The 12,758-nt window shown below is 41.0% G+C and overlaps 1 protein-coding gene across 2 annotated transcripts; it reads right to left on the minus strand.

Annotated features, from left to right (window-relative positions):
• Window positions 1–1,385: 1,385 nt before the first annotated feature.
• TUBB1 (tubulin beta 1 class VI) lies at window positions 1,386–10,968 on the minus strand. 2 transcript variants are annotated; one of them, XM_075901126.1, is made up of 4 exons: window positions 10,839–10,968; window positions 4,691–4,799; window positions 4,061–4,171; window positions 1,386–3,156 (listed from the first exon to the last, which is right to left on the minus strand). In XM_075901126.1, exons 3-4 carry the CDS (start codon window positions 4,140–4,142, stop codon window positions 2,072–2,074), a joined length of 1,167 nt encoding a protein of 388 aa, XP_075757241.1. In that variant the 5' UTR covers window positions 4,143–4,171; window positions 4,691–4,799; window positions 10,839–10,968; the 3' UTR covers window positions 1,386–2,071. The 2 variants fall into 2 exon arrangements, with proteins under 2 accessions (XP_075757241.1, XP_006134719.2); XM_006134657.4 differs by lacking the exon at window positions 10,839–10,968 and adding an exon at window positions 7,990–8,159.
• Between the last annotated feature and the right edge of the window lie 1,790 nt (window positions 10,969–12,758).

Genomic DNA, 12,758 nt, shown 5'->3' on the forward strand with positions numbered 1-12,758 from the left:
GAGTTTATAGGTTAATCCTGTTGACTACATTCGTTTCCCTTCCCTCCCACCTTGCTGTCGCTGAATTGAAGGCAGCGATGGGGGGAGGCGAGAGCTGGTGCCCTTGAGGAGCTCCTGAGAGGCAGAAGTGCTGAGGAGGCAGTGGTGGAGCAGCTTTTGTGCTGGCTCTCTGCATGTGCAGGCTCTGCAGACCTGCCTCCTGCTGCTCCCCCACTGCCTCCTGCTGGCTTAAACGTTGGTTCCCCCCAGCACTAGCTCTGCAGTGCTGCCTGCCACCTCCTGCATTGCTGTCTCTATCAGAGGCAGCAGTGCAGGGGAGGGCTGCTCGGTGGCAGCAGCGCCCGTTCATGGGGGGCAGTCCAAACTCCCCGTGGACAGAAGCTGCTCCAGCATCCCATGGAGCCGGGGCCCACCGTGGACAAAGGCTGCTGTGTGCTGTATCAGAGTCAGCAGCGCAGGGTGGCTGGCGGGAGCTGGTCTGTGCGGGAAGCTGTTTTTTAAACTGGCTCCCCTCATGACCAGCTCCCACCTGCTACCTCCGCTGCTGCCTCTGATAGAGAGACAGGGTAACAGGGCACTCCCCGGGAGTGGGTCTAGTGCGCATTGGCTGCCAGTCTGCCCCTGGAGACTACTGAATAGCTGTGTAACAACTAAAATTTAATGCAGTTACATGACTATTCAATTACGTGCTATCTAACATTCCTATTCAGAACATATATAGCTGAACTAGTTGAGTCTAATATCCAGGGGATGTAAGCTTTTAAATGGTCCGTGTTAAGTGAATTTGCATATTAATAAGACTTGCATTTTCCTTTTAAAAGTCTACCCTGGAAAAGGTTATTTTTTCATCTCCAAGCAAGTCGCAAAGTTAGAGCTTGAAAGGATGAGTAATCTAACAATTTTTTTCTTTTCATTGTAATTATGCATACATTTAAATAGTTCAGTGTATCTGGAATGTAGGCATTAGAGTTTTTATGCGATTTAATGTTTAAGAAGCACACATAATAGACAAGGAAAATATTTTCAAAAAAGTCTTGTAATGTTATTAGAAATGGAGTAAACAGTTACATATTCATTTAACGTGGGGGAATGATTCAGAAAACATCAACACTATTTATAAGATAGTAGCTACCACCATGGTGTTATGAATGGTTAAGTAACCGGGTTTGTCTCTGAGTGTGATGCATTGTTGTTTCTAACTTTTTCCTAAATTTTTGAAAACTGAATTGTGACATTGAGGTTACATCTCAAACTACTGTAGTTGCAGGCCATTCTGTTTAGCTCATGGTATCAAACAATAAGAAAGAAAGTTGTAAACATTCTATAAAAGGGAGAGGGGAGGACGCCAAAAGAAACTTTTAGATAAAGTTCACAAATCTATGACCTAATAATAAACCAGTTTAAATATTTAATTGAAGATGAAACATAAAAATATTGTAAAGACAAAAAATCTTCCATAATACAAAACAAAAATAAAGTGATGCTACTGGTTGACACTCAGTGTGTTAAGAATGTTTTAGAAGGCACCTTAAAACTTTTTTCTACACTTCTTAACAAACACTGATTCAATTTGTTTATTGGTGTGCAGAACAACATAGGTACTTACTGTTCTAATCTGTACATATGTGCTTCTAAAAATAACAAATTCCAAAATGTAAAACCTAAATCTGCATTTACCTGAGAATAAATAAATGTTATGACACTTTAGAGCCTATTATATCAACACTCATCATCATGACTTTTGTCACACACAACACACTTACATTATAGAGCTGACTCTACCAGTCTAAAAGCTAGTACATGTGTAAAGAAGGCTGATACAGTACAACTTGCACTCATAATTGTTCTTTCCCTGGGTTTGCTGTACGAGACACGGGTTATAAGGAAGAGGCATAAAACAGGCAGAGTTAATTTCAGCATCACTATGCTCGTATATACACTGTATAAACTTTGGATTAATACAGAGAAAAGCAGATACTTTTTAAGAGTTCTCCCTTCAGATACATAGGTCAGTGTTACTACTTTTTCTTAGCTGTAAATTGAATACATGTTCTTGGATAGTGTTCTGATATTAAAATTCTTTTTCATATGTTTCCTGTTCTTGGCTGACTTCCACTTCTGCCTCTTGATATTCATCTACTTCTACTGTGGCATCCTGGTATTGCTGGTACTCAGACACCAAATCATTGGTATTGCTTTCTGCTTCAGAAAACTCCATCTCATCCATACCTTCACCAGTATACCAGTGGAGAAATGCTTTCCTTCTGAACATAGCTGAGAACTGTTCAGAAACTCTAATGAAGAGCTCTTGGATGGCTGTGTTGTTGCCTATAAAGGTGGCCGCCATCTTCAGCCCACGTGGTGGTATATCACATACAGCCACTTTCACATTGTTAGGGATCCACTCCACAAAATAGGTGCTATTTTTGGTCTGGATAGCCAGCAACTGTTCATCCACTTCTCTGGTAGACATCTGGCCTCTGAAGATACATGCCACAGTCAAATAGCGTCCATGACGAGGGTCACAGGCTGCCATCATGTTCCGGGCATCAAACATTTGTTGGGTGAGCTCTGGGACTGAGAGGGCTCGGTATTGCTGACTGCCTCGAGCTGTCAGTGGAGCAAAGCCGGGCATAAAGAAGTGCAGGCGAGGAAAAGGCACCATGTTAACAGCCAACTTTCTCAGATCTGCATTGAGTTGGCCAGGAAAACGGAGTGAGGTGGTGACACCACTCATGGTCAGAGACACCAGATGGTTGAGGTCACCGTAGGTGGGGCTGGGGAGCTTTAGGGTTCTAAAGCATATGTCGTACAGAGCTTCATTGTCAATACAAAAGGTTTCATCTGTGTTCTCTATCAGTTGGTGGATGGACAGTATGGCATTATATGGCTCTACAACTGTGTCTGATACTTTGGGTGAAGGCACTACGCTGAAAGTATTCATAATCCTATCAGGATATTCTTCCCTGATTTTGTTGATAAGGAGTGTGCCCATACCAGATCCTGTGCCTCCTCCAAGTGAGTGGATGAGCTGAAACCCCTGCAGACAATCGCAGCTCTCACACTCATTCCTGACCACATCCATTATGCTCTCAATCAGCTCAGCTCCTTCTGTGTAATGGCCCTTAGCCCAGTTGTTGCCAGCACCTGAATTACCTGTAATTACAGAATTACAGAAAACCATCCATAAAGTTACCAGGCCAAATGTAAAAATAAGAATGCTACCAAATACTGACATGTAGAAAGGACATTTTCAAGGATTATCGCTTTATTGGCATATTTTTTGATTAAAAAAAAAAGGCTTTCTTCTCCACTTTGCTGTGAAAAAAGAACTCTACACCTAACACAGGAAATACAGACAGTGATTACAGTATATGCAAAGGGACACTGAAGAAAATAAATTTTTATCTGCTTGTCTTTTTCAATCTTTGTAATTTTAAGTTAATTGGAACATTTTGTATACTATTTTATAATTTGACTTCTTGACATTACAAAGACAATTTCTGCCAATATTTTTAAAACCTGGTTTTGAATAGGATGCATTTCTTAGTTTTGCAGGTGGAATTTTAAAGAGGCACTGACACTTCTGTGTGTTTCTATAACTTTGCTTTTGTATAAACTAGTTTTACAAAATTTGAAGGCACACTAAAAAATACCCTTCAGATGACATAATGACATATTTATATTATTAACGATATACAGGCAGTCCCCGGGTTACATGGATCCGACTTACATCAGATCCCTACTTACAAACAGGGTGAGGCAACCCCGCACTAGCTGCTTCCCCCCAGCAGACCAGGGAGACGCGAAGCTAGCATCCCTCCCCCCCCAGTAGACCAGGGAGACGCGGAGCGGCTTTTCTCAGCAGACACCTCAGCTTGAGAATAAAGGACTGAGGAAAGAGAGGTGTGGGAGGAGAAAACTGAGCTCTGGAGAAATGTTTGGCTAGAGTTTCCCCTACAATATGTACCAGTTCCGACTTACATACAAATTCAACTTAAGAACAAACCTACAGTCCCTATCTTGTACGTAACCCGGGGACTGCCTGTAGTGTACTTACCATGAATGAAATTATCAGGTCGAAAGAGTGGGCCTATTTTGCTGGATCGTACACTGTCCATGGTTCCAGGTTCCAGATCCATCAAGATAGCCCGGGGTACAAACTTACTGGCTGTGGCAAAAGAAAAGTAAGAGTAAATTGGCAGGTAGCCAGGCAAAATCCTACTCCAACACATCACATCTCCTCAGGTTAGAAATTTTTAGTCAGCACATTCTATGAAAAAGGGATGAATGAAACAGTGATTGGGAAACAAAGTGCAATCCATGCTCCTGAACTGATTGTCTCTTTAATAATTACAGAATAATGTCACAATCCAGAAAAACCCTCATTGGTCAATCAAGATCGGGTCCACTCCTGCAGTGCTTATAAGGAAAACTTGTTGATTTCAGTGGGAGTTTCACTTTGTAAGAACAAGTAAGGACTACAGGATAGGGAGAGAAGATATAGGATGATTATTTCAAAAGCATGCAAGTGACTTAGGAGAACAATTCCAATTGGAAGCAATGGGATGTGTGCTCCTAAAACAGTGAGTGTGAATGTTCCATCTTCCCACAGTGTTTTTTATTTTAACTCTCCCATGTTGACTTTATAATTTGCTGAGCCAACTCATTAAAGACTCTGAGCACTTACAATAAGCTTCGTTGAAGTACACATTAATTCTCTCAAGCTGCAGTGGCGAATCACCATGGTAGTTTCCAGTGACATCAATTCCATGTTCATCACTTATCACTTCCCAGAACTGAAAAAGGAAACAGGACAAAATATAATCAGGTAAGTGCTTCTTCAGTCCCACCATTTAATGACAGACACTGTAACATGGGGAAAAGCAGGCCTGCTGACAGCAACTTCACTGTGAAACAGTTTTGCTTTTCCTATGAGCATTGGCCCAGTAATGGGCTTACCTTCAGAACATTTTGCAGTAAACCACTTAAAGCCACATGCAACTGCACTACCTTAGGCCTTTTCAGAGTTTGCCGTAATTCAGTACATTTAGTAGGCACTTCACTTTCGGCAACAAATGCTCACAACGTATCTTTTTGTTTCTTTATGTCATAGAACAGATCATCGAAGATCCAATGTTAAATTCGCTCATGATAGTGTTCCAATTTATGCCTCTTTCTAGCATCTTTATAATCTCTTAATTTCTGGTTCAATGTCAGTGTTACATGCTTCCTTTTTACACTTTTCTTACCACTAGCACTACCACTAGCACCTTCATTCACCTTTGATGCCATTACTACACACTGATGGGCAAAAATATTCAAAATATAAGTCAAAACAGCTGGAAAAAACCACAAGCACTGTCCAGCGTCACACAATGCCAGTGGCAGACTGACTCGGTCCCTTCCTGTTTCACTCAGTTCAGCTGCTGCCACGTGACTTGTTTTTTGCTGAAGCTCACTCACTAGGCTCTTGCTATTTTGATGCCAGACTATCGGGAGTGCCGTACAATTGGATGCCGGACTATTGGAGTTTTAATGTATTAGCAAAAGCAATAAGCACCACACAATAAAGGTGTTCACAGTTCTAGGCATCAACTGTACAAGTTAGATACAAAAGATCATGCTAGTCAATGGCAAGACTGCTACTGATTTTGACACAAGTAGCACCTGGCCCAGCCTGTGTGGTTATATACACTGAGTGGCTGTGGCTTCTGAGGCTAGGTTGGCACAGTAGTGAGTGTGGAGGAGCCATTTTAACTCGCTCAGCTAGGTTTACACATTGCAGCCAGAACTCTGCCACTCTTTCATTACTACTCATCACTTATCTCTTCCCAGAACTGAAAAAGGAAACAGAACTAAGTACAATCCAGTAAGTGCTTCTTTACCCATGAAAGCTCAGGATTCTACATTTTGTTGTTAGTCTCTAAGGTGCCACAGGACTACTTGTTGTCTTTAAAGTTACAGACTAACACAGCTCTCTGAGACCCTAGTATTAGTTGTAGCATGCATACCTCTCAATGCCAGGTGGATGTGAACATTAGCTACACTAGTTATTATATCCACATACAGATGCACACACAGGTCAACTAACTAACCAGGTGCATTAGGTCTGCAGTTGTGTTTGGGTTTTTCTGAAGATGAAGGCTAGTAGACTAAGAAGTCTGGCATGGAAACGGTCACACATTCTGCGGCTGTAGATGAAGAAAGTGCCTTCAAGAGTTTGGTTTTCATTCAATGCTATTTCACTTTTCCTAATGAGTCATATTTAATTTTTAGTAATACAAGCTTAGTAATAGAATTGTACACATATTTGGATCTGGAGTTTCCTTCTGACCTTTCACTATTCAAAATAAGAAAGAGGCAACCTTGAAGGAAACACGCTCAGACATATCCTCTACATAGGAACCACTCATCAAACCAACAAAATCAGTAAAACTCCTATCTAGACCTCCATTCATGTGTCTAACCCTGGAGTCTCTTATCTAAGCAGCTCACTACAGCAGTGTTAATACCGTCACACCCTCGAATGAGCAGGCTATTTTAATTTTAAAGGGCTCCTGCATTTAGGACACAGCTTGAGTTTAAACTTACAAATGTAACATACATTTGCAAATGTAACATATCCAGATGATGGTGGTTATATAGTGTAAGCACTTTGCAGTAACATTACTAGCACCCAGCAGCTTTTGGAGCAAAGTTTCTGAGCATGTGTGGGTGAGAGTGAAAATTATGTAGGCCTGTGAAAAGCCACATAGACGTTTTTGTTGAGAAAATATTTCCTCTTGGGTGAGTCCTGCATTTCTCAGGTCTTCTGTTTTATGACTCAGTTAAAGAACTCATTTTTCTGCATTGTCCCAAGTCATTTTTGGGAGACTGCTACTAAAGTGAAAAGCTCCTGCAAAAGTCATGCAGCGTAAACAGTATTTTTCCCATAGACTGAGTTGCACAATACATGACCATCTCCATCAGAGCCTATGAGCTAGGTTTACTCTTATGTACCATTTTGTTGCTTACATACAAACAGAATAAGTTATCGTAGCAATTAATGGCAAGACCCCTACGTGCTGACAAAAAAAAATCCCTTGACAGTAAAACTTGAAGATACACTGCAACCTCCTCATTAGTATCACCATCATCTAGCTTTCTGCAAAGAGGTGTTACTTGTCTAGGCTATTTTTTCTACTACCTATCGCTGCTGCATCTTTGTCAATGCTTGTAGTTAATTATCAGGGTAATTACTGTACTATATGAGCAGTCCATGTGCAGTCCATTAATTAATTGTAAATGAATTAAAAATTAGCTATTTTCTACACTATAATGTGCTTTATCAATGATCTTTTTCTTGCCATCTATGTCTATATCTCTCTCCAAAACAGTTGACCCTATTTATCTAAGAATTTTTCTATTTTATTTTGGTATGAACTCTACTGTACTTGGTGCAGTCGTTTTTGAGTTATGTGAATATAAATATATATTTATTTGTCATTTCTAAAGAGTATTAACCTGGACCCTTAACTCTGCTTTCTGTCAGCTTGGGAAAATTCTACTCACTCTTCTATCCACATCAAGTAATTTTTTTTATGGACAAGTAAAACACCTTTTAAAAAATAAATTATAATCAGCAACATATTGGGGGGGGGGGAATAAATGACGTGTCTAGACTAGTATATTTTCATTAGAACTTTGCAAGACAGGTATTTATAAGTTACCTGCACACATTCCATAGCTTTTTGGCAGGCTTGCGCACCCTTGAACATTGAGAATAGTCACCTACCCAAATGGTCACATAACTACTGCAGATGTTTTATGCTCAGGCCTTGCATTTGCCTGATGAAGCAGCTCATCACTATTACATTAAAACATATGCCTTCACTTCTCATGCTTCTGAAGGTGAATTCCATGATAGTCCGTATTTAATCACTCCTGTATGCCCATATTGTCCCAAATCATTTGCTACTAATGATACTCACTGAAAACAATTCTCACCTTAGCTCCAATTTGGTTTCCACACTGGCCAATCTGAAGATGCACAATTTCACGCATTTTATATAGGCTGGGAAGTTCAGTAGTTAGAACCTATTCCAGTTTCCCTAGGCTCAGTCTCTGGAAGACACCCTCTTGCTCCTGCACTATCAGCTACAGCCACTGGAATCACTTCAAAAGGGGCCTCTTTTATATGGTGACACGTCACTCAAACAAGGAGGGGAGTATCCAGTTATACACATTATGCTCATCTCCCTATTAACAAAGTCTGCGGACATACAGGAAAAACACCCATTCAGCTGGGGATGTCTTCCTACGTATGGAATGTAGGATCAGGCGTACGTTGCAAGGTAAGTGAAAAGGGGGACTTTGCTTCTCCCTCAACTAGTGTTAATTCCATGTGGCATGTGGAATGTGTCCATTAATAAAAGTGCCTGTTTTGGTATACAGCTCTCTTATCTTATTAAGAGTGCTTTAGACAGAGAGGCAAACGCACTGAACCCAAATCCCCACTTGTTAGTGAAATAAAGGTGTGATTGTTAAAGGCCGCATCCTCTCATCAGTCCTCAAGGAAAACTCCATTGATTTCAAGCATGCACTGCCAGTGGGATATTGTCCACAGTGCATTAAAATATAGTCCTGCTGCTACAATACAAAGCTCTAAATCCTGATCAGGAAGGAGGATGAAATCCAAATATCTGCCAGCTCCAATACTATTTACATCTCTAAGATGATGTTCTGAATAGAACTAGTGTCCCTAATTTTATAGTGATGCTCTGTTTAAGAGAAAAGAGCTTGAATCCCAAAGGATCAGCTGCTTTCTCCAGATGTTACACATATTCCCCATAACAACCATTGTTAACTTAGAGACGTGTGTGTTCCTGCACCCCAATTAAATTATGGTAACATTCACATACAATACTGACCTTCCAGTGTTAGGCCGCTATTCTGACAACTCAACCACATTTTCACTGCAGCAACATTATCAGCCTCACAACATAAAGCAAACACCTGAAAAGACACTTGGCAATGCACACCCTTAACTCTGACCTTTGTAATTTTATGAAAATATTTTTAATATTACAATTTTAGCCTCCTCACCTACACGCATCAGGTAGGGAAACAGCCAAAGTCACTTACATGCTCAACATCTCTCTACCCTGCCTTCATTTCTTTTGCCTGCACCTCTCTCTTTCTCCCACTCTCTCTCTCCTCCCTCCTGCTGCCCTTTTACGTTTTAACCTTGAAACTGTTATTCACCCTCTAAAGCACTTTGGCTTACAGGTCAAGGCAGAGCATGGGGTGTTTTGTTTTATTGTTATATACAGACTTGCTGTAAGCCATGTTACACTGCCATGAAGTACTGAACATTTATACAAATCAGCTGAATAATCTTCCTTATTACACAGGGACATTACTGCCACCCTTGAAGAACGTGGCTAGGAAGAAACACTATTACAGAATCTGACATAAAAATAGAGGGGTAAAAGCCTATCCCCATTGAACTTAAAGCTAAAACCCATAGTGTTCCCAAAGAACACTTGAAATGCTTCACTGTAGTATGGTAACGCTGATGCATCCATGACATAGACATGTTCCCTGCCGATAGACACACAGGTCTGGTATCTCAGAGTACCAGCTGTCCTAGACAGGATGCCTTTGTGAGTTTCATTCTGCATTAGGGACATAGTACAGTTCAGTAACATGCTCCTTTCAGTCTCTAACTAGGCTAGAGGGAGGGAACTGAAGGAGAATGAAGAAGACAATTCCTTTAAACATTTATTTTGAGTACATATAAGACCAGCATAGTAGAATAACTTGACTGATTGAATAAGAGTCTAATAACTCCTTTTATCACATTATAGATAACTATAAATAAAATGACAATCTAAAGACCTCCTGTCATCCCCATAAAAGGAATAATCAGCTGAATCCAGACTTCCCCACCACAAATGTAGTGTCAAACTCGCTGGTTGCTAGACATGATGTAAGTAAGACAGTGCAAAAACTGCTCCCTGTTTGGCATAATGACCAGTTTGTCCTAGACCAACCCTATCAACCGTTCACTTGTATGAGAATTAAAAGTCACCCGGTGATTAAGAATGATATCAATGAGAGGTAGAATGAGCTCATTTAATATTTTCTTTAGAAAGGGGTAAGTGCATCACCTTTCAGACACAGACACTATTCTAACTAGTTGCTTTTAACAGGCAAGGAAGTTGTATCTAGACTATTCCATCAGGTATTTTCTAGAGCTGGGCGAATGATGGAAACATTTATTTGTGAATTTTCCTTTGAATTAGGAAAGCAGATTTGAATTTGGCCACATGCTTTTCATGTTCACTTCCAGAAAACATTCAAATACTCAAATTCTACTGAGGGCAGAGTCAAATGGAGCATTTAGTTCCCAAAGGGCACGTAGTTACATATTTCATCTAGTTAGGGCAAAGAACCAACATGATCTGACCAATGCAAGTTCCTCACACAGTTTGCATTGTAAATAATGACAATTAGCTGACAAGTGGCAACTAAGAATGACAAAATTAGCAGAATGCTTTTGAGTAACACAAATGTGAGATTTTTCAGTCTTTTTTGAGAATAATTTATGAGAGAAGAACAAAGAAAGTGAAAACAAATTATTCACTGAGACACATTCCTCCATCATCAGTTTATTTTTCTCTAATGATAACCACCTGAACCCAGTTGCCTGTTTTTATAACCATTTCTAAATACAGACTAGATATATTGTTACATGGGACACAAAATACCTTAATACTTTCAAAGATGGAATTGTTTAAATTGGCACTTTTCTGTAATTTGCCATCTTTATAGAAACAACTCTGGTTTTTTACCTTGTCGTTCCTCAGCTGTTTGGCAATTTCAAGCCTTTATAGTAACACGAAGCCATTTCCTATCTGCCGATGTTGTACATGTGTTACCACTGATAAGCCGCGTATGTTTTCAAAAGATCAGCCGCTGTGGCATGCAGGAAGATGACGGGAGGGTTGCCTCACTATAAATATATTGACTTATTTTAAGGGAACCTGACAAAGTGCAGGGGAGCACGGTGTTGCACATTAACAGCATTGCTTCCATAGTCGTTAGGTTGGCAAAGCATGAAGGTGAGTGTTTAGCCTAGTAACAACTCAATTTTTATCGCTTCCCCAGCACTGGAATCATTAGGAGTAAGTGCACTTAGTGGGTCTTTCACATTTTAAAAATATGTTTAGTTCCTGTGGAAGGAGATAGGCGTTCAGTCCTGGAGAGGCCGCTGTACCTAGCCACAAAATGCAGCAGTCAGTGCCAGCATACAAGCAACACCCTCCTCCTTGACATGCCTGAAACATGACTCTGGGGGGTGTGGCGAGAGAAGAGGGCAGGACACTCTAAGGCTCTTTGAAACGCTGGTTTATTTGCTGAGATAAGAAGAAAGTCATTGATTAGCTACTGTGATGGTGGTGGGGGTTGTTTTGTCTGTGGTTATGTTGTGTGTGATGAGCCTGGTCTGGGGCCAGCAAATAATTTGACTTTCAGGGCATAGAATGACCACCAGACTGTAAGCACTTCTAGTCACACCCAAGCGGGGTCATAATGCAGTTCCGGGGACTGTTACAAATAGTATTCAGCACTTACCCGTGTGTGGCATCTTCACAGCCTTTTACAACTGTTTCTAGTCAAACCACCACGTGCACCAGGTACAAAAGTGAACACATGTATAGAGAACAGGACATGCAGCAACACACAAATGAAAATACTCGTTGCCAGAGCAAGCTGTTAGCCTTGGAAATGTTAGCTTCTCTCAATATAAGTTAGGTTAAAGGGTTTTACTTTTTCTGCAAAAATATCATCTCTTCAGTCAGGTGTAGAGAATGCATCAGCAAGATGTGTGCTCATGGAATCCTACACAGCACTGTTAAATGGATGCCCTATCCCCAATGGCAGCCTGGGGCGGGGGGAATGATTTTTGTAGGGATGTGATTTTATAATCTTTAGCAACACACTAATGACATTTTTAAAGGAAATTTTAAACTAAGGCCCTGTAGACTAATTAAATGCAGAAATTGACAGTATATATCTGGGGTGGGCTTCCTTACCACTTGAATGGCTCCTTCAGCATTTCAGTGTCTGCTAATAGCTCTGGCAGGCTTTTCTACTTTTAAATTAACTAGATCCACTCTGGAAGAAGCAGAGCCACAGAACAGGAATAGGAAGAGACAGGTGTGTGGCCAATAAGACCCAGTGCCCCAAATTTTCAGGTGCCCTACCAGCTGCATATTTTGTGTATGTGTAAGGCCGGCTCTGCTGCTGCCTCATGTACATTTGGAAGCCTGTCTTACCTTCACCCACATCTTGGGCTCTCAACATGCGTTTTCTCTAGGGTGCACTAATTAGATGACTGCTGTGTAAAATTTTTGAAAAGACTTAAATAATTTGGGGAGGGAGCTAAGGCCCATTTTCAAAAGTGACATGAGAACACTGGCACTCGGGCAGATATTTTAAAAGCTTTATTGCTCAACCCAGAGCCTGCATCCCCAGGTGAAGTCCTCCCCCACCCCAAATCCCTGCGCCAGCCCAGTGAAAGTTACTAGGGGGCAGAGCAAACGACTGAGGGGGGGGGGGAATGGCATGAGTGGAGGCATGACCTTGAGGAAGGGGTAGGGTAGAGGTGTTCCATTTTGTGCCATTATAAAGTTTGCAACCCTACTGCAACTGCATTAAGGCTTGTGAGCGCCTGTCACTTTTGAAAACAGGAATTAGGCTTTTCAGGTGTA

This window comes from Pelodiscus sinensis, chromosome 18, assembly GCF_049634645.1.
Source record: "Pelodiscus sinensis isolate JC-2024 chromosome 18, ASM4963464v1, whole genome shotgun sequence".
Taxonomy (NCBI): domain Eukaryota; kingdom Metazoa; phylum Chordata; order Testudines; family Trionychidae; genus Pelodiscus; species Pelodiscus sinensis.